At 38.5% G+C, this 23,000-nt stretch overlaps 1 protein-coding gene across 1 annotated transcript in view; it reads left to right on the top strand.

The window, feature by feature from the left end:
* Nucleotides 1-1,918: 1,918 nt before the first annotated feature.
* The window catches only part of LMBRD1 (LMBR1 domain containing 1), a 126,531-nt gene continuing 105,449 nt past the window's right edge, over nt 1,919-23,000 (top strand). Inside the window, exons 1-3 of the mRNA XM_025890619.2 lie at nt 1,919-2,138; nt 8,716-8,892; nt 15,097-15,157. Of these exons, the coding sequence (XP_025746404.1) occupies nt 2,061-2,138; nt 8,716-8,892; nt 15,097-15,157 (316 nt within the window). The 5' untranslated portion in view covers nt 1,919-2,060. The remainder of the gene's footprint in view (nt 2,139-8,715; nt 8,893-15,096; nt 15,158-23,000) is intronic.

The raw sequence follows: 23,000 nt of genomic DNA, 5'->3' as shown, positions 1-23,000 counted from the left end.
TGAAGCTCTTAAAGCCAAGCATCTTGGCGTGAGGAGAACTGTGTTAATTTATTAGGATCTTTTCAGTTTCTAAATTATTCATGCTTGGAAGTTTTAAAAGTGAGCAATCTTTCTTTTATAATTACAAACAACCAATAAAGATTATTATTTTTAAAGAGTTCTAGTCTATAATTGGAGGCTTCTTAGATTTAAGAACATCATCCAGGAGAATGTGTTTCATCCTTGCTGGCTTGGTCTGCACGTGAAACGAATAGTACATCCCGACTAAGCTGAAGAGTGGAGAGACATGCGCATCTCTCTCTACCTGTCCAGATGCCTCACATTCTTTCTTTTCTCTCCCAATTTTCCTGATTCAAACTATTCCTATTCTTGTAACTAGTCACACTTACCAGCAACACAGGTTTGTAAGGTTTTTGTAAGCAATTGACCAACAGGACCCCAACACTTAGGCATTAAGAGTCAGCAAAAGAGCTAAAGCAGTTTATTAAACAGGCTTAATTCAATGGACAGTATATCAGATATTAAAAAGGTTCAGTTTGGTCTTGCTAAAAACTCCAATCACATAAAATTTAAAGTGGTGGGGAAGATTATAGTCTTTAATTCTTTGTCTCCTCCCTAGCCATAAATTGCCCTTCATATGCAGAACTATAAAGGGCTGCAAAAGGAATTTGTTCTACAATTCTTGAACCCCTCAGCCAAATAAAATGTCGGTAAATAGATAGGAGTGGGGAGAAGAAAAATTGAAGAGATTTCTTTCCTTCATTTTTTTTTTTTTTTTTGAAGAGATTTCTTTCATGAGAATTGCTCCTGGTTTGTGGATTTCCACCTTTAACCCCAAGAGACACTGTGTGTTTGGGGGTGGGGAAACATAGGGCTCTGATGTTCCCATCTAACCCTTAGACTAGTAAGGGAGGCCTCAAGGGAGCCACTTAGAGAATTTGAAATATGTTTCCGGCAATTAAGAGATACAGAGGTATGGTACCCAACTCAGGCCTGGGAAAACTACAGTGAACTGTGGAGTGCAGGCTGACTCCTTCTGGGATATCCAAGAAGGGCTGATTGCTTTGACGGTAGAAGTAGGAGACTACAGCTACACTGAGATTGGTCTGTGCATCCAAAGGTTGTTATGCAAGTTATGCACAATCATTTCCTATAGAGGGGATTAGGGCCATGGGGAAAAGGGAGAAAATTGGCCTGGGGTTGTCTTAGACCTTTCCTTCTAGCCAAGGGAGCCCCCAGGAGAGGATTAGGAGACTAGGAGGAAGAGGCAGATTACCACCACAGGGTTGCCTGGCTGGCTCAGTTGGTAAGCGTGCTACTCTTGACCTGTGAGCCCCACACTGGGTGCAGAGATTACTTAAAATAAAATCTTATAACAAACAAGTACCACAGCCCGCAATTTCACAATGAATATGTTCACAAAGTCATTACTGAAATTCACAGGTATGTATAGAGCTAAATAGAAAGTCTACAACATCATGTGATAAAGCAATGTCCAGCAAAACAGTTACCCAGGCTGGGCCCCGATGCCAGCAAATTTAGAAAGTCATTTGGCCATTAGGCCAACTTTTTCTTCAGACAGCCATTCCTGCAACCTAGTGAGCTCTACTAACTACAAGGCCCATTCTGTCTTGGACATGAGGGCCAAGCTTTCTTCCCAGGAGGAAGTCGAAACTCCTTAACGCTGAATTGAATTTCTAGAAAAACGCAATCCAGGCCCTTGCGCAGTCCCCTCGCTTTTCCTGTCCATCAGCTGAGTCCGATTCAATTATTCCAACAAGGTTGCTGGGCAGTAAAACAACACCCTCACGTAGAGCCTTCGCATCACCTCAGGAGCGGGCAGCGCGGTGACGTCACGGCGTCCCGGGCGCGCCCCGCCCCCGCTCGGCTCAACGCCAGGGGACGCTCGAGGGCTGGGTCTCCTTGACAACTACTTGCTCCGCCCCCTCCGCCCCTTTAACCTTTAGGGTGCACGGGCGCTGTGTCCTTCGCACTCTTTCCCCTTTCCCCCTCCCCTTTCCCCACCCCCTTTCCCCAAGGAGTCCGGGCCGGAAGTGAAGATGGCGGCGGCAGGGCCTGCTGGCGCGGCTTCGGCGGAGCTGGTGATCGGCTGGTGCATATTCGGCCTCTTACTACTGGTAGGGGAGGTGCTCGTAGTTTTCCCAGTGTTTGGTGGGAGAGAGGGAGGGGCCGGCCTCGTAGCTGGCCTTTCTGGGCCCGGGAGACCCTCCTCATTCCGCCCCGCCCCCCTTTTAATTTGGACTGTCGGGGGGCTCCTTTGCTCCGGGGCGGAGCTGCGTTCCGTGTGGGTAAAGGAGGCACGGATTTCCGGCCGCCTTTGCTGTCCTTTGCCTGATGACGTTTAATATTGCAGGTTCCCATTCTCGGAACTCTTGGCCTTATCCCTGACTAGGGCACTGGGACGGGTGGAGTTTGGGGACGGAGGAGACCCAGGGGGTTGAGAAGGGAGAAGTGGCCTCTGGTCCCCATGTGAGACGTGAGCACAAGGTGTGGGGCAGCGGCGCCTGATCTTTGCAAGTTCAGTAGCCGCTGGCCTTGATCCGGAAGGGGGCCTCTTTGCTTCTTTAACTGTGGTTTGTCCGTTTTCACTACCCTTGGGGTTATTGAGTCAGCAGCCTTCTCTACCCATTGTGCGATTCTGCCTTGATGACGTGAGGTGTTCGTTCTGACTTCCAGGTTTCACATTCCTTTCCAGTCTTTTTTGATGGATGTAGAAACTTGGGCAGGGAAGAGCTGTAGCCCTCTTTACTGCCAGTATCAGGGTGTATATACTACAGCCTATCCGAACTGAGGTGCTTTCTTTCCGTACCATCTTATTCCCGTTTATCCAGTGATCAAAACGTGGGCCTCAGTAGCCCAAAGGGCCTAGTTTTTTACCTCCTTGCCTCATATTAAAACCCTTGGGCTTATTTTATTTGGGGGTTCAATTTACTTCTCTCCATACCCCTCCCCATTCTCACTCTCTTTCCTCATTGTCTTTATCCTCCTGTTGTAGCATTGTGTCCCAAAGTATTTTGCTGCTGTGCATTACTAAAACAAAAAACAAAATCAACCCCCAAACCCACTAACTTCAGTTTTGGAAATCAAGACTTGTATTTGTTAGATTCCACTACAGTGTCTGCAACCTAGGTAGAAAGTAGTATGTTTTGCTGGTAAATGTTTCAGCAGAAACTTTACAAAAAAAAAGTGTGAAAACTTCTGGAAAGTTACCTCTTGCTACCTTCACTCTCCCAGAAAATAATAATGCCTTTACACTGCAGCATACTTTACTCCTCTTGGTGGAGAAAATGGAAACAGTAAAGGGTGGCGCTGTTCCTCAAAGATCATCCAGTGTGGTACTTTAGGAGTTCACTAGCTTTTCCAGACCATCATATTCAGTTGGTTTAGGAAAAAACAAACGAGCATGTAACCAGTATCGAAGTCTAGTGAGAATATCTTGGCAGTTATGAATTAATAAACATTTAATGTATGTGAGTTGTGCTATAAATTGTGGGAGGATGGAAACAAAACAAAATGGCCTTTAAGAGATCCTGAAGATAATGGGAAAACAAAAACTTTTTTTTTTTAAGATTTATTTTTTTATTTGGTTGGTTGGGGGGAAGCGCAGAGGGAGAGGGAGAGAGAAACTTTAAGCAGACTTCCCGCTGAGTGTGGGAGTGTGGATCCCTGTGCCCAGCTAGATCCCATGACCCTGAAATCACGATCATAGCTGAAACCAAGAGTGGGACGCTTAACTGACTGTGCCACCTAGGTGCCCCAAGAACAGAAATTCTTAAAACAGGTTTAAGTACTGAAAACCAAAGTATGATTTTATAAACGAAATAGGACTTCCGAGAATAGAGAGCAATATTGGAAGAAAGTGGAATTGAGGTGGACTTTGGATAGATGAAGAAGGGAAGGTACTGAAGTTGATGATAGTACAGAAAGAAAAAGTAAAAATGAGAAGGGAATTAAGGAGTTTGAAACTAGATGTTGGAGTAGAAAAAATTAGTAATAAGGGCTATTTTCTGCAAATTTCTTTAATTCTTGGTTTATTAGAAGAGAGCTAGATTCTCATGTCTGCTTGTGTATTCAGTTTTTTGAGTGTTGTTTTGGTTGAAGTATATGAGAAATATCCTATTTTAGTGGTATATCCTTGGAAGCAGAGGAGTATTTTTTAGATAATTGTGGATGTTCTTAAATACTACGCCAAAACTCAGTAATTGGAAGCTTTCTAAAGGTTAGTTGAACCAATGGAATCTGAAACCCTATCATTAAACTTTTCATTCTGTTACATTAAAATTTGTTGGTCCATGTCGCACTCTGGATCTTTTGCCTGTGCATGGTTTTATAACATGAAGCATTGATTATTTAGAAAATCTGGTTCACTGAGTTATGCAGATATTCCAAATATGGATATATTTCATTACATAATAATAAAATATCCCATTCATTAACTTCACCACTGATCTTGTCAGAAGAAATGCCCCAGAAAAAAGTATTGAGAAACTGTCAAGCTTGCAGTCATGGATACAAGTTTTCCAAAATTCTAAGTTTCATTGAAAGTTTGAATTTTATCGTTGGGAACGGATACTGTCTGTTGTTTTTTTCTTGAAGTGATAGGTTCCCTTTGTTCATTTCAACAAAATATACCAGATATCCAAGTCTGAATAACCATAGTTAATCACTTGTACTTAAAAGTGATACTCCTTGAAAAGAGTGTCTGATGTGGCTTTCAGCTCTTAAGTTACTGGCAGTGCTTTTCCTGGGGACAGCCATAACACCTTGATGTGCAGCAGGATAGCTCCAATGCATACTTCACCGTTTTCCGCATGGAGTATTGAAAAGATTCAAGGGTTGAAGTTCAATAAAGTTAATTTTTAGTACTTCATTAGGCAAGGTCTTAAATTGTCCTCTGTGTGTGTGTGTGTGTGTGTGTGTGGCGGTGAAGAATACAATAACTACTGGCACAATTTGGTGCCATTGTCTTGATTCATGCTTAATTTGTCAGCAGTTTTACCACTGACTTATGCAGCATGAGTTCAGGTATCAACATAGTGAAAAAGGCAAATGACTTTTTAGTATTATGAGCATCGTTTTCAATTTGTAAATCCCCAGAAAGGATTCTGGGACTGCTGGGGGTTGGAGGACTTCACACTTTGAGAACTGTTGCCAATAATCTACTAAAGAATCAGAACACTAAGATTGACTACTTGAGTGATCCTGGGCAAACAGGGTGGACTTCAGTGTCTTCTGCCACATGAGTTAGGTTTGGTCCTCCAATCCTATAATCTAACTTTGTTTCTTTTACGAAATCTAAGCGTTTCTTCTTAAGTCCCCCAAGATCCTCAATTACATTTCCCTTTGCTATATAAGACAGAGTCTTCATTTCTGTAAAGCAAGTTTATTCTTCTTACTGAAAGTGATGATTACTTGGAAACTTGTTAGAAATACTAAATGTAAGACCCCAGCTCTACTGAATCAGAATCTGCAGTTTAACAAGATCCCAGGCAGTGTATGTGCTCATTAGTTTAAGAAACATTCATCTCTTCTCATTCCTACCTCTGCCCCAGTCGTCAACCTTGACTGCTCATCAAAACCAACTAGGGAGTTTTTAAAAATCCTAATGCCCAGACCAATTAAATTAGAATCTTGTGGGAGGGGCTGGGGGTTGCTCTAAACCTTTATGATTGTTAGCAAAATCATATATTTCTTTTATGAAAGGCTCTTAAGATATTTCATATGACATTTGGTTTCATATGATTTATTGACATATGACAATTCATATGACAGTTGCTATTGGCCAGGCACTGTGCTATAAACTCTTTACATCTTATTTTATTCTTATAACGTGCTATGAAGTATTCTTACTACTATTTTATAGATGATGACATTTGGTTTATAATATAGTAACTACTGATAAATTTAACCCACATAAACAAAAAGCTCTTCGGCGTTCTCAGTTTTAAAAGTATAAAGGGATCCTGAGACCAAAAAGTTCAGGATCCTTTGGCTTAACTATTTTGGCTGGGTTGCCCTTTCCCTGCTTGTCTGCCTGGTGTTGGCAAATGGCTTCCTCTGCCATAATACCCATCACTTTGAACTTGGGAAAAGTGCAGATTTTTTTGAAATCCATCAAAAAAATTATTGAATACTTTGTCAGGTCCTGCTAAAGATAGAATGATTAAGCTCAGCTTCCAGTGGCTTCAAAATAATTTGAAGAATGTTTTAAATATTTGTGAATTCATTTAAAAACATCCATTAAAATATTAATATACATTTATGAGAAAATAACTTCCCCAAACAAAAATAAATTAGTAAGTAGCCAGGATTTGAATCTGGGTCTTTTTTTTCCTCCAACATCCACGTTCCAAAGTCTACATTCTGTTCTCACTTTATTTTTCCTGCTGTTCTGACACCAGCTGAAATGTTAGTAATATGAAGGAATTACATGAAACAACTTAGATAGATTTAAAATGCATTATCCTAAGTGAAAGTAGCCAGACTCAGAAGATGATATGCTATATAAGTACATTATTACATTATGGAAAAGGCAGAAGCTATAGGGACAGATAATAGTGGTTGTCAAGGGTGGAGAGTAGAGAGAGAGGGGTTGACTACACAGGGCAAAGGTGATTTTTCTGTGGTGGCAGAACTGTTCTTATATCTTGATTGTGTAGGGGAATTTGGAAGCTGTGAAACAAATTAGGTGGTGCTGTTAGTTCAGTTCAGCCTCCTGAACTAGGATACTTAAAGGAAGTAACAGTTGAATCTGTTGAAAGAGTGAAAGGACAAAACAACGCTTTTGTTTCAGAGCTCTTAATAGAGTTTATTTAAAACAGTGGTTCTCTCTTACAGCTAAGTAATATTCCATTGTCATTTGCCACAACATGGGTAAACCTAGAGAGTGAAATAAGTCAGAGACAGAAAGACAGATACCATATGAGTTCACTTACATGTGGGATATAAAAAGCAAAACAAAAAACCAGAAACAGACCCGTAAATACAGAGAACAAACTGTTGGCTGCCGGAAGGGAGGAGATGAGCAAAATGGGTGAAGGGGAGTGGGAGGTATAGGCTTCCTATGGAAGTCAGTGATACTATAGTGTTGTGTGGTGACAGATGGTGGCTACACTTGTGAGCATGGCATAGGGAGTAGAGTTGTGGAATCACTGTGTTGTACACTTGAAACTAATGTGACATTGTGTGTCAACTATACTTCAATAAAATGGGAAACAAAAACAGTGGTTCTCAAGTTTGGCTCGGGTTGGAATCCTCAGGCTTTTTTATCTTTATTTTTTTTAAGATTTTTATTTATTTGGGAGAGAGAGAGAACAGGAGCGGGGGTGGTGTGGGGGGTGGGGACAGAGGGAGAAGCGGACTCCCTGTTGAGCAGGGAGCCCAGCACGGGGCTTGATCCCAGAAACCACCCTCCCCATCATGACCTGAGCCTAAGGCAGTTGCTTAACTGACTGAGCCACCCAGGTGCCCCTCCTCAGGCTTTTTTAAAGTGCTGTTGCCTGGAGGAGCGTCGCTCTGATTGAATTAATTTGTGGGGAAGGCATAAGGGTATTTATTTATTTATTTTTTAAAGAGATTTTATTTTTATTTATTTGACAGAGAGAGACAGCCAGAGAGGGAACACAAGCAGGGGGAGCAGGAGAGGGAGAAGCAGGCTTCCCGCAGACCCGGGAGCCTGATGCGGGGCTTGATCCCAGAACCCTGGGATCATGACCTGAGCCAAAGGCAGACACTTAATGACTGAGCCACCCAGGCACCCCGGCACAAGGGTATTTAAAACTGTCCAAGTGATTCTAACACAGCCTAGGCTGAGAATCACTGATTTAGTACCTGTCTGCAGTTCCCTAAATTTGAGTAGAGCAGAGCTTCTTAAAATGTAGTTCCTGAACCAGTAGCAGCCTCACCTGGGAACTTGTTACAAATAACAGATTTTTCTGGGCCTGCTCCAGACCCCTGAATCAGAAACCGGGGGTGGGGCCCAGCATTCTCTACTATAAGAAGCCCTCCAGATGTTTCTGATACTCCCTAAAGTCAGAGAATCTTGAGTAAAGTCCTATAGTCTGTGTTAGTCATTAGAAAGGCATTGGTAACTATTAAGAGTACCTGGTGGATTAGAGATGTCATCCTCAGTACCTCTGAGTGTACTTTTATCACTGGAAAGTTCCTTTGCAGTGCACGTGTACTCATTTTAAATGTTCACTTTTCTTTAAGGCCCTTTAAAATTTGAATTATAGTATAATTTGTCAGTACATGGTGATTATTGGCAGATAATCTTTAGCTGAATGGTATTCTTGAACTGTAATAATGGGGCAGAAGTTAATTTCACTTCAAGTTATATTCTATTTAGGTTGGAAAAATCTATAGGTAAAAAGCATTCAAAACTAATTACAACTATGACGTTGTGTGAAACCATTAATGAGGTTCAGTGAGGATATATGTAATTGAGCACTGGTATCAATAACTTTTGTGTGTGAATGTGTCTTTGCACCTAAGGGAGGTTGTACTGCATTCATGAAATAGGCTTTGAAGATTATAAATCTTGAACAAGTTTATAAGAGGTAGTGGACCTTCCTTATACATCTAAAAGAACCTTCATTTGACAGTTTCCCATTGGAAACTTTCAAACACATACTATCATCTGTGTTAGAGAATGCATAGGGCAGTAACAGAACATTTCTTTTTGTTCTCTTTCAGGCTATTTTGGCATTCTGTTGGATATATGTTCGTAAATACCAAAGTCAGCGGGAAAGTGAAGTTGTCTCCACCATAACAGCAATTTTTTCTCTGGCGATTGCACTTATCACATCAGCACTTCTACCAGTGGATATATTTTTGGTTTCTTACATGAAAAATCAAAATGGTACATTTAAGGTAATTACTATCATACTATGTGATTTTTTCTCCCCTTTCAAGTTCTTGGCAATTAAGTGTTTAAGTTTAGCAGTCCAGTATATATTGTGCTTTTTTTGTTGTCTCCAGGGAATAAATATGAGTGAAAATGCAGCATAGAGACTGAGAATGGGACAACCACCATGGAAAACTAGAAACAGACTCTTAACTGACTAAAGAACTATTAATTCACCAACCCTCCAAATGTGAAGAATCCCTTTTGTTGATCCGAAAATATATTACATAATCACAATAGTTTATTTTTGTGTCTCTCATAGCTCCCTTGAAGTTTGAGTTGATTTACATTAATGCAGTAAATAAGTAATTTAGCAGGGCTTTTGTTAGTGGTGGATCAAAATCTAAATCTGTTTCACATTGAGTACTTTGAGTCAGTATGGCATGTGGAAAAGACCACTAAGCTAGCTGGGAGTTACAAGACCTGACTTCTAGTCTTGACTCTTTACTATCTAGGCTGTTTCTTTGGCCAACTTAGTTAAGTTTTCTGGACTTCAGGTTCTTCATTTTTAAAATGAGGGGTGTTGGACTGGAGGGTTTCTGAGTTATCTTTCAATTAACATATGTTTAAGTTTCTTAATAGTTAAGCTTCTTGAGGCAGGAACTGTGTCTTGTTTATTTTTGTATCCCAAGTGTTTAGCACAGAGTAGATACTTCAGCATTTGAATGAAATATTATTACAGTTAACTCAGTATTGCATGCTTCCAAAATAAGTTTCTGAATTGAGCCAACTGGACTTAAATAATGTGAAAACATTTTTGTAGTTAGGTTTAGATACATTATGATTGCTATGAAAACTAATTATTTACTGTAGGTCACTTACTCACATATTTATTTATTTTTAAAAGATTTTATTTATTTGGGAGAGAGCGAATGCATACCTCCCCTTCCTGGGAGCATGAATGGTTGGAGGGGCAGAGGGAGAGGGGAAGGACAAGCTGACTCCCCACTGAGCACGCAGCCTGAGATGCAGGGCTCAGTCCCAGGATCCTGAGATCATGACCTGAGCCTAAGTCAGATGGTTAACCAACTGAGCCACCCAGGCACCCTGGTCACTCACTTATTTAGCAAGTATTAATTGAGCACTTAGCATGTGCCAAGTGCTGTATGAAGATAGTAATTAACATCTGTTGAATATTTACTGTGTCAGATCCTGTTCTCATGATTAATATATATTAACACTGTTTAACCTCCCAAACAACCCTGTGAGGTATAGTATTATCCATGATTTTATGGGCAGGAAACCAAAGTCTGGAGAGGTGAAGTAACCTATTTAAGGTCATACAACTTGTAGGTGCTATAGCCGAGATTTGAAACTCTGCATTCTGGCTTCAGAACTCTTTGTTCACTAGATTATATATATTTATATATATATCTGTGTGTATATATATATATATATATATTTTCCTAGTGAGTACTATAAAGTTGACACTAACATAAACACTTTTTATTTTATACCAATGTATAAAATTTTTTTTTTAAAAATTAGTAATTAAGATATGGCATTGGAACATTTTGTGTTTTGGCTGCTAAAATGTTCATATCTTACTCCCCTCCTCCAGTGATTAATCTCTCTTAGATGTCTGGGTTTAACTCTCCAGTACTGCCTCATTTGTACTCTCAGATTTTGTTTTAGAACTTTGTATTCTTCACTGTACCTTAAATACATTTATTTGCTTAATATTTATTAAGCATGTAGTATGTACCTGACACACATGGGTGCTGGAGATTAATAAATGAGGCTGCTGTTTTCATGGAGCTTACATTCGCTAAGATCAGGCCAACAGTAAACAAAACAAGCTGACTTCACAGCATTACATTCTATGAGGAAATATAACAGATTGCTATGAAAGTCTAAGTTGTGGGTAATTCACATAGGGGCATGGGAAGGCCCAATTGCTGAAACAGGTTACTTGAGCTGAGACCTGGATGAGGAAGAGCCAGTCAGGTGAAGATCCAGAGGTGAAAGCCTTTAGGGAGAGGGAACAGCAAATACAGAAGCTTTTAGATAGAGATGAGTTTGGCCTATTTGGCTGAAGTGTGGTGTTGGGGGTTGCACTTTGGTACTAGCTGAGATCAAGAGGAAGACGGGAGCCAAATTGTTTATGACTTTTAAGTCATGTTAAAAGAGCTGTATTTTGGACAAATTACCTTCAGGGTGCCTATCCTAAATATTCAAGTGGAGGTGTCAAGTAGGGAGTTGGAAGTGTTGTTAAGAGGTGTAGTGAGAGGGGTAGAGAAGTGGCTGCTGGCTTTGGTCAGTGGTGACCAAAGAGCAAGAAGATAGTTTCAGTGGAGCATTTGGGTGCTCAGATTGGAGCGGGTTAACTGGACAGGGAGGTGAGGAAGCAGTGATAGGGAATGCTGAAAACTTTTCAAGAGCTTTTGTTTTCTAAGGGAGTAAGAAGTGGGGTCAAGGGAGGTGTTTTTATTTGAGGTGGTTGTGTGTATATCTCTGTGCTTATTGGAAGTTACTAGGGTTTGTATACTTTAGGATTCAGTGGGGTAGGAGGATTTTTAGAGGGAAGAGAAGATACTATTGCAGGTACAGTGTCTTTGAGAAAGCAAAAGGGTTGGGATTCTTAATGTGAAAGGATTGGCCATAAATAGGAGTACAGGTACTTGGCAGAAGGAAGGACTAACATTTGAATACAGATGGAGGTCGGTTTTAGATTTGGTAGTAAGTTGAGTGAGTTCCTGTCTTTTGGTTCCAAATTATTTTAGGGACCTCAAAGTCAGTGTTTCTTAGACATTGACATTTTGTTCCGATTAATCTTTGTTGTGGGTGAGGTCCTGTGCATCATAGACAGCAGATCTTTGCTTCTACCCACAAGATGCTGCTAGTACACCAACACTCTCCTGACCTCCTGGGGCTCCATTGCCAAATTCCCATGGGGGACAAAGTCACCCCTGAGTGAAAGCCACTGGTCTAAGGTGAGAATTTCAGGTAAAATGGAGGAGAGTTGTATACTTTGGGGTTGGGCTGAGCATTTCTAAATGTCATTTTGAAGAATAGGAAAGGAAATTTTATGTATATGACCCACTCCATCTCTGCTCTGTGGAATTTATATTCTTTTTCTTTCATCTGAAATGCTCTTTAATATTCTCTAGTATTCTTTTTCTTCCAACCTTTTGGGTCTTAAATAACTAGTTTCTTTTGGTCTCTGCTTTGGGAGGCCATGGTCTATAAAATGTATCAAGGGTAGAGTGGTTTTCAAAATGTAAATGGAGGAAGGTTTCCTAAACTAAGCTCTTTTGACAGTATGTACCTTGGAGGCAAGACAGGGTATAAGAGCCAAATGCACTAATAGTATTTGAATGATGTTGTATATTTTATGCTTATTTATAGGCTTAAAATGGTGATGTTAATATTTTCTTATTGCCATAAGATTTGGTTAAAAGAACCTTGCAGGGTAAAAGATTCTAAGTGTCAATGAATCTTTGGCTTTAAATTACCTACATTCTTTCTTCTTTTAACTTTTTTCTGAGTTTGGGGTCTTGTTTAATTTTAAAGTTTAACTTGTAAGTAATTCTCAATGGGTACATTAATACCTTATGGGATTATTTTGGAAATTGGAAGGGAGCTTGTGCAGGGATAGGTGAATTTTCCTCCGTTTCAAAAAATCTTCAAGATTCAAAAATCTTTTTAAAATTCCATTTTGTTCATAAACAGTAACTAAAGAAACTGTTAGGAACTCAAGTTTTGATTATGTACATATCCATTTGGATACTTGAATCATTGATGAAAAAATGTCCAGTTATTGCACAGAAATATCCCCAGTGCTTTGCCATGCCCATGTGGTAAAAGAGTTCCATTTTTTTTTTTTGTATATGTATGGGTGTTTTATTTTTTAGACAAAGATTGCATGTGTTAAAACTACTAGTTGTAATTTGTTCTGTGGCTCCCCCCCCCCACTCAAAAGTACTTCATGGATATCTATATATACCTGTTTATACAGATTTCATTGTTTTTAATGTCTATATAGTTTCTCCTTAGGCATATAGATTGTTTCTAGTTATTGATTTTTTAAATTTTTTTAAACAACACTGCACCGAATATTGTTGAGTAAGGAGCAAAGGGAACAATAAACATTATTTGGTGTAGGCTGGAATTTATGGGGGTAAGGATCAGCAAGTGCATAGGTTCTTAAATCCTTGACATTCTTGCAATAAAGTGAGCGTTCCCAAAGTGCAGGTGCTTCACCAGAGGTACCTCTACCTTCTTTTGTTCTCCCTTCTTGTAAGGCAAAGAGAATGGCCTTGCAGATAGGTAAACACGATGGACTTGGGTGCCAGGTAGTGTGAACTTAGATACGAGGTGTTCATGAGGTGCTTGGACATTCCAGTTGCTGAACACCTAGAGACTTTGGGCCCCTTTAGTCCTGTGAGTAATAGAGATGGGGTGTAACTCCTCCTATTGTATGGGAAGGGGAGGCCCCATTTTGGTAGCTTGCTGTCATGCAACCCAGTAAGAGCTCTTGAGGTCATTCATTAGACAGTACTACTTTGTCTTTAAAACTTATCTGTATATTGATATCTGTCCTGATTTGTGTGAATATTTTTAGGAATAGATTCCAACAAAGAATGTCTAGATCATAGACGATTTTCCTTACTATTACTATGTAGGTGATGACTTTTCCTCTACATTTGCCACTAATGTTTTAAATTTTGCCACTTAGGTAAATGAAAGGTTACTATAATAGATTTTCATGTTTTATTAAGCAAATCTAGTAATTGGGTAAATTTCTCATTGTTGGTCATCTTGAAAAAATTTCCTAGCTCTTGCCTATATGTTTTTCAGATGATTTTTGTAATCAGCATGTCAAAATACTCTACCTCTTAGTATATTGGGATTTGGATTGACAGTATATATAGTTTTTATAAAGTAATTTGGAGGGATTTGGTATTTATAATCTTTTCATGTGGGAACATGTGACTTTCCATTTATTTAGATTTTTTAATATTCTATAATTAAGTTTTCTTTATATAGTTAACATAACATTTTTATTTAGCCTATTAAGTTTTTTATAGTCTTTATTGCTGTTGGAAAAATACTATTTTTATTGTACTTTGTGTGTCAAGATTTTGCTTTTGTAGTGCTAAATTTGGATTTTCCACATTTTTGTTCTTTTAGAAATTTGTCGGTAAGAAATTCATAGATGTTCCTTGCTAGAGGTGTTTGTAGGTGAAAAAAAAAAGAAAAACCCAATTATTTGAGGAGATTTAAATGTTGGTATCCTTCCTTAAATGCCAGTGTAGTGGGATGTTGATACTGACTTGAGCTCTTAAAAGTGTTTATTGGAAAGAAATGATCTGGATACTAATACTTAATAGCAGTAGTCACTTAGACTCTCCAGGTTTAATTTTTCATATGCATAAAGTTTAGGACATTTGATAAAAAGACTTGCCATTATAATGATTGAGTTCTGATTCATTAGTGTATAGATTTTTTCTATTTGAAAAGATTAATTTGAATTATATTTTCTAAAATTACTAATTTAAAGAATACTTGTGTGGGCTGAATGCAAAGAAGTTTAGATTGACTGTTCTTTTAGGTATTTTTAAAAAATATGCTCAAATATTTTCTAAAATGCAAATCATATTTCAACTCTCTGTATAGAAATTCATCACTATTTTCTGTTGCCCTTAGGACAAAGTCCAAAATACTTAGCATGACTCATGAGTCCCTTAAACTTATGTCCTTCCCTCCCTTGCTCCACTGGCTTTTTCTTACCCTCCCAAAAGCTCTAATGAATCTATATTTAGCTTCTTGCAGTTTTTTTTTTCAAACTTCTCTGTGTGTTTCTTCTCTCTTCTGTCCTTCCTGCTGTTTTTTTTTTTTCTCCTTTTCTCTGAGAATGACCTTTCTTCCTTCATTTTTCAGTTTAGAGTCATTTTGGGAAGCCATCCCTGATCTTCAGGCTGAGTTAGGTGCCTCCTGCTTATGTCTTTCCCTAGAACTATATTGTCATCTTATCTCAGCATTTACCTTTTGAAATTTGTGTGCTTACTTACTTTACCTGTTTTCTCAATTATTGAAGGCACAGATCATACTTGGTTGGGTTGATGATACATTTATAAGTGACATTCAGTCATATTAAAACTTAATTATAATTGCTATAAACAGATGGGTGTTTCATTAATATTTCTATTGTTTCCTTTTTATCCTAGGACTGGGCCAATGCTAATGTCAGCAGACAGATCGAGGACACTGTGTTATATGGTTACTACAGTAAGTATTTCAGTTTCATTTCCTATCTGCGCTGCTAACCAAGATGTAGAATTAAGCTGTGTATAAACATTTAATTTTGATATCACATTTGTGATGACTGTTTCAACACCAGGAGTAAGAAATACAGCATTCATTCTCATAATCTTGAAACTTTTAACCTACTTTACTTCATTTAGGTTCACTTGTACTATGTCTTTTTGGAGTTTCAGTCAAGTTACTTTAAATCTCAAGTGTCTTCCTTTGTTAACATTACCATTTTCCTACTTGCAGTCTTGATTTTAAAAATCTTAGTTTTCTGGACATTTTTCCTAAGTATTGACACTAGTAAAGGGTACTCAGGGGAGTTTGTAACATCAACTTTATTGTACTATACAGAGCCAGTTTAAGGGATTCTGGTTGATTGGGCCTTCCCTCTCTCTTCCTTCTCGAATGTTCAATTATAAAAGCTTTATAATAAACACCTAAGTGTTTCCCAGATTTTCTCTTTAAATTTGCATAAGACTTGTGTTTTTATAAAAATGTGTACTTGCAGGGGCACCTGGGTGGCTCAGTTGGTTAAGCATCAGACTCTTGATTTCAGCTCAGCTCATGATTTCAGGGTCCTGGGATTCAGTTGTGTCAGGCTGCACACTCAGCAGGGAATCTGCTTGGATTCTCTCTCTCCCTCTCCCTTTGCCCCCACCTTTCCTGCTCACAGATGCGTGTCCATGCATTCTCTCTCTTTCACTCTCTAAAATAAAAATAAGTAAGTCTTTAAAAAAGTGTGTAAGTGCTGGGTGCCTGGATGGCTCAGTCAGTTAAGCGGCTGCCTTTGGCTCAGGTCGTAATCTTTGGGTCTTGGGATCCAGCCCCGCATCACATCGGGTTACCTGCTTTAGCAGGGAGCCTACTTCTCCCTCTCCGTCTTCCTTCCCCCCCCCCCCGCTTGTGCGCACTCCCTCGCTCACTTTCTCTCTCTCAAATAAATAAATCTTAAAATAAATGTGTAAGTGCTGAGTTAAGAAAGGGATGTCATTTTTTTTCAGCAATTAAGATGTTGAGTAAGATTTCAGTAGGACACTAAATTGGAAACTGAAAAACCAGCTTATAGAAGTTTCTCTTGATGGGATAGTTTTTTCAAGGGTTTCATTGAATTTTAATTTAGCTGCTTTGGCTCTACCTTTGCCTTTTCTCCTGATCTGAAATCTACAGACCCATGAAATTCTCTCCCTTTGGTGTGTATTTTAGAAATACTTTGTGGTATTTAATGTAGAATTCATTATTTTAAACTATAAATTTGACCTCTTAAGTTAAAACCTTTGAAATGGTGCTATATTAAGTAGAATGTTGCCTTTCAATACAAATTTTGGGGGGATATAAGTCACTTCAAAAACTGTTTTGGGGGCGCCTGGGTGGCTCAGTTGGTTAAGCAACTGCCTTCGGTTTAGGTCATGATCCTGGAGTCCTGGGATCGAGTCCCGCATCAGGCTCCCCGCTCAGCGGGGAGTCTGCGTCTCCCTCTGACCCTCTTCCCTCTCGTACTCTCTATCTCTCATTCTCTCTCTCTCAAATAAATAAATAAAATCTTTAAAAAAAAAAAAAAACTTTTGGGGGAGGAGAGCCTCTCCTATGTGACACTAAAGTGTATTTGTGCTTTAGAACATGTGACAAGATAAAGCAGCTTTTATCTTGGTGTAGTCCAGGTCCATGAGCCATATCTTATCACTGAACCTAGAGGCTACTGGATTAATCCATTGTAACCAAGGTTACAAAGACTTCTAAACAGGAATGTTAATTCATGCAGCCCTTTCAGTTGTTTCATGGAGAGAATTAAGTCTACCAAAATGATTTTAGTATTTTTGTCAGTTCTCCTAAGGATAGTATGTCCCTAGTATTTTAAATGCATGGGAGATAAGTTAATCATTACAAACAGTAGATGACTTAGGAATTTAGGGCTTGATTTTCTGCAGAATTTGAGTTGTAGTTAGAAATATAACTACTGGGCCCCTGGGTGTCTCAGTTGGTTAAGTGTCTGCCTTTGGTTCAGGTCATAATTCCAGGGTCCTGGGATAGAGTCCCATGTTGGGCTCCCAGCTCAATGGGGAGTTTGCTTCGCCCTCTCCATCTGCCTCTCCCCTGCTCATGCTCGCTCGCTCTCAAATAAATAAAGTCTTAAAAAAAAAGAAATTTAACTACCTTGGGATAGGATAGTTGAGATACTGATTTAAGGAAGGAACTTGCATGAGAAGCCAAATGATAGATTTCTTGATGACTATGGATTCAAAGCAAGATTTATTCAATAATGTTAATGGTTGTTGTCAGAAAGGTAGTCATATCCACTTTAGCTGTGGCTAATCCTTTGACTTTAACTTAGGTGTTGACCTACAGCAAGGAGCCTAAAAGGATTGCATGGCTTCTGAAATAGTTACTATCCTCAAGCCCAGTTGTTTCTCCAGAAATGCTAGATATTATCTAACTGCCTGTTAGCTGTCTCCTCCTGGATCCTGAGGACAGCACAGACTCCATGTAATTCTAAGCACTATTTTTATACATCCCCTCTGAGATTCTATAGTTCATCTAATCTCTCCTAACATAACACATTTTCATTGTCTAACCTTGCCAAGAACTGTACGAGACTTTCACATTCAACATTTTACTTAATTTTCATGAATGTCATTTTTTGGGAAGTGTTTTCTACATTTTACAGATGGAGGAAATTTATATTTAAGAGATATTAAAGATCACCTTGTTAGTGAGTGGCATTTTGAAGTGGATTTTATTTCCTAAGCTGGATCTTTGTGGCATGAAGTGAGCTGCCTTTTAATGGTTCTGGGGATGTTTCCTGTGAGAATGCTTAGCAGCACTGAACCCCCAGGGCAGCTCCCAAAATCATCTGGGACCTTTTAAATAATACGGAATGCTAGATTATATCCGGAGAGATTCTGATTTCTGTTAATGAATTCCCTATCCCTTTAGTGTCACCACTGCTCTATCAGAAATGTGTTTAGGTATTGGGAAGATGTAAGGCTCAAGGTGGTGAATTCAAGTTTTCCAAAAATCCTAATTTTCTTTTGAAAGTTTAGGTTTTATCATTGGCAGCAAATACTATTACCTTTTTTCTTTGAAATGACAGGGTCACTTTATTCATTTTGGAAAGAGTCCATCTAATCCTCAAGCCTAGATAATTACTGCTTGTCTCTCAGTTCTTTCAAGTAAAAAATGGTGTTCTTTGAAAGAAAGTGACTAAGTATAGCTCGTAAGTAAAATAGCACAGTGCTTCTCACAAGTAAAATTTATGAGTACTTCCTTTCTCACAGAATATTAAAAAGATGTGTACTCAAAAGTAGACATCTAATGGAATTACTACTGCTTCAAAAGGGACTTTTCTGAATGAAAGTGCTCCCCATTGGTGAGTGGTTGGTGGTGAAAAACTTAATAACTGCTAGTGGAAAGGCTAACAACATTTTGGTATTAATGTGAATATAATTTTCATGTTTTGGGTACCCTGAAATGATCCCTGTGAATCCTTGGGTCTGGAAACTACACTTTTGAAATCCTTGTTACATTAATGGAACTTTGGGTAGTTTTTTTTTTTTTGGACAATTTGTAGAAGTCAGGAGAACTACTGCTTCTACCTACTGGTTCTCCACTAGCTCTTAATTGGTTATTAACAGTCCTGTTACCTGAAACCGACTGCATAGGAAATACAAGTTCCTGGAGCTTGTCAAAGGATGAGAGAGTGAGGTTGTTTAATTCTGCCCTTTTGTTCTATAGTCATAGGGACCCTCTCCCTAGGAGATCCCCTCATTTGAGGATGTTGTATGCATCCCAGAAACATTTCAGTCCTTTTGTCCTTTTTGAATGTCTTTGTTTCTTCATTTATATCTTTAAACTTCTTTGATATTTTCCTTTAAAAAGCTACTCTTGTCTGACTTTTCTTCTCCGTTCTGTTTTAATCCTATGTTGGAACCTATTTAAGATTTTATTATATATTGTGTTTAACCTTTTATCTGAGTTCTATTTTTATGTTTCAAATTTATTTTTATGTTTAAATTTTTACATTCTGTTTATTGTACTTTATTATAAATGTTTATTCTAATGTTTTCTCTAATCATTCTTGAAATTTTTAGTTTTAACTCTTTCACTGTCCACTTGAAGTGAATTTTCATTTTACTTGTTTTTCTAACTTTTTGTGTTGATTTTGCATGTGTACAGGGGTTGTAGAAATGGAGAGAGCTCAAACCATAAGCAGGAATTATTCAAGACTTATCATTTTTTGTGTAGATATAAATTGAATTCATATAGTATACATTGTTTTCTGTTTGGCTGTAGTGCTCAGCATTGTATTTGAGATTCATCTGTATTGTTGCAGGTAACGGTACTTCATTGATCGTCATTGCTTTGAATATTCCATTGTATTAACATACCATGGCTTGTTTATCCATTCTAAAATTGATGATCATGGAATACTACATCAAAACTAATGATGTACCATGAGAGACTATGGACTCTGAAAAACAAACTGAGGGTTCTAGAGGGGAAGGGGGTGGGGGGATGAGTTAGCCTGGTGATGGGTATTAAAGAGGGAACATATTGAATGGAGCACTGGGTGTTGTACACAAACAATGAATCATGGAACACTACATCAAAAACTAATGATATAATGTATGGTGATTAACATAACATAATAAAAAAAATATTAAGCAGAAATTTCATAAATTTAAAAAAAACTAATGATGTCCTATATGGTGACTAACATAACATAATAAAATTAAATTAAATTAAAAAAATAAAATTGATGATCAGTTAGGTTCAGTTTTTGGCTCTTTCAAATACTGCTGCTTTGAGGATCTAGTATATATTTTAAAAAAAGCCTTTACTGCATTGTTTTCCATTGTATGGGTGCTCTTATTCAAAGAATTCCAGATTATTAGGTGTTTAATAAGTTCTTACTTTTTGCTCTCCAGCATTTCTGTAGTGAAAATAGATTTATGCATATTTGGGTAAGGTAAGTTATGGAACTAAGGAAGAATAAAGATGGATCAAGAAACTTTCAGACTCTTCTATGCCATGCCTTTTAGCGCACCTAAGAGAATTCTTAGGAAGTTTTTCCTTACTCCCCATTGGTTAGTTGCTGAAAAATTGTACTTGGAGTCTTTACTATGAATTTTGAACTTAGGGTTTACAACCTTCTAGTGTCTAATTTGAGAAGAGTACCATGAGACCTTGAAGTCATTTAACTTCTTTATGACTTTAACACTTGTGAAATGGTGGATAAAGTAATATCTACTTCATGGTATTAGGAATGTGAGACGTGTGATTAGTGCTGAATAGCAGAGATCTGCTGTTGTTTTAATTCAAATTAGCTAAGAGAACAAGGAAAGTAAACCTCAGTGCAATGATAGGAGAAGATTAATATGAAAGAATTGACCTAACATCTCATTAAATTTATATCTTTTTGATTCTTTATTGTTTTGAAAACATCTCTAATATATATAATTGCTTTTCTAAAAAAGATTGAGAATAATTTGGGGGACTTCTGTAAAGTTCTTCTTGATGAGATATAGTTGTGTCCTATCTCCTGCTTTCCCGCCCCCTTTTTATTTTTTTTAATTTTATTGTTATGTTAATCACCATACATTACATCATTAGTTCTTGATGTAGTGTTCCCTGATTCATTGTTTGCGTATAACACCCAGTGCTCCACGCAGAACGTGCCCTCTTTAATACCCATCACCAGGCTAACCCATCCCCTCACCCCCCTCCCCTCTAGAACCCTCAGTTTGTTTCTCAGAGTCCATTGTTTCTCATGGTTCGTCTCCCCCTGACTTACTCCCCTTCATTCTTCCCCTCCTGCTATCTTCTTCTTTTTCTTCTTTTTTTTTTTTTTAAATTTTATTTATTTATTTCAGAGAGAGAGAGAATGAGAGAGATAGAAAGCACAAGAGGGAAGAGGGTCAGAGGGAGAAGCAGACTCCCCGCCGAGCAGGGAGCCCGATGTGGGACTCGATCCTGGGACTCCAGGATCATGACCTGAGCCGAAGGCAGTCACTTAACCAACTGAGCCACCCAGGCACCCCTTTTTCTTATTTCTTAACATATGTTGCATTATTTGTTTCAGAAGTACAGATCTGTGATTCAACAGTCTTGCACAATTCACAGCGCTCACCATAGCACATACCCTCCCCAATGTCTATCACCCAGCCACTCCATCCCTCCCACGCCCCACCACTCCAACAACACTCAGTTTGTTTCCTGAGATTAAGAATTCCTCATATCAGTGAGGTCATATGATACATGTCTTTCTCTGATTGACTTATTTCACTCAGCATAACACCCTTCAGTTCCATCCACGTCGTTGCAAATGGCAAGATCTCATTCCTTTTGATCCGCCCCCTTTTTTAAAAGACTGTATTCTACCTGACGATGTATTCTTAATCTTTGGGGGAGTTTCCTAAATGGTTTCTGATTGCATTTGCTCAAGAAATTCTCTAGATAATGACTCCATGACACTAAGTGGCCTAAGAATTTGTTTCCAAGTAGAAATATTAGAGGAAACAAGCAACCAAAAAAATCCTTCAGGGAAATGACTGTTCTTCAGAGTACATATTCTCAGTTAAAGACTGTAAACAGTTTTGTTTCCCAAGTTGTATATTGTCAGATCATGCCCCTTAATGTTTCAGTCAGTGAGGTACTGTCAGCAGTGGTAGTAGTTATCTGCTGTGGTGTACCAAATTACCCCCAAATTTAGCAGTTTAGAACAAACATTATCTCCCAGTTTCTCTGGGTCAAGAATCCAGATGTAGCTGATCTGGGTCCTCAGCTCGGGTTTTCTCTTCACAAGGCTGCAGTTGTGTATGTTGGGACTACATTCATCTTAAGGCTGCACTTGGGGAGAGTTGGCTCCCAGGCTCCCTCACGTGGGTTTAGGCTGGCTTCACGTCTTAGCTACCTGTTGCCAGCAGCATCAGTTCCTTGCCATAGGGACCTTTTCATAGGGCAGTTCACAACATGGCAGCTAAGGTCTCTCAGAGCAAGCAAGATGGAAGGCAGAGTCTTTTAGTAATTAATCTTAGGAGTCACATTCTTTTCATCAACAGTGAGTCAGTGATCTAGCCCACACCTATTATATTAATATACCATGGCTTGTTTATCCATTCTCAAATTGGGGGATTGCACAAGGGTGTGGGGATCAACAGGAGCCATTTTAGAGGCTAACTTTATAGCAGTCTTGCAAGTATTGACAGTTTTGATGTTTATTCAACATATAATACTTTTATACTTGTAATATATCTATTAAGCATGCAAGGTATGAAGTTTGAAGTCCCTTGTGGGCCTTTCCCCGATGCCATCTCTTCTTCAACCCCCTTAGAAGTAACCACTATTTTAATTTAGTCTCTGTTAATCCCTTGTTTTTGCCGTATAGTTCTACCAGGCTGTATCTTTAGTTTTACATTTTTTGAACTTTATATGAAATTACTTGCTTGTTTTCAGGGGTGCCTGGGTGGCTCAGTTGTTAAGCATCTGGTCATGACGGTGGTTTTTGTTTTGTTTAATCCAGCTCTTGCTGGATTTGATTTGCTGTTATCTTATTTGGGATTCTTTTAAAAATCGTCTTAGGTGAGACTGGTATGTAACTTTCCTTTATCTTAACTATTCTTGTCAGGCTTGTGTATGAAGACCCTGCTAGTTTCATAAAATGAACTGAGAAGTATTCCTTCCTTTCTTTCTTTCTCTCTCTCTCTCTCTCTCTCTCTTTCTTTCTTTCTTTCTCTTTCTTCCTTTCTTCCTTTCTTCCCTTTCTTTCTTTCTTCTTTCTTTTCTTTTTTTCTTTCTTTCTCTTTCTTTCTTTCTTTCTTTCTTT

This window comes from Callorhinus ursinus, unplaced genomic scaffold (assembly GCF_003265705.2).
Source record: "Callorhinus ursinus isolate GAN/ISIS: 27379988/994484 unplaced genomic scaffold, GSC_fseal_2.0 scaffold22, whole genome shotgun sequence".
In the NCBI taxonomy this organism is placed as follows: domain Eukaryota; kingdom Metazoa; phylum Chordata; class Mammalia; order Carnivora; family Otariidae; genus Callorhinus; species Callorhinus ursinus.
Note: the sequence above shows the minus strand (reverse complement) of the source record. Positions and strands in the feature narration are given on the sequence as shown.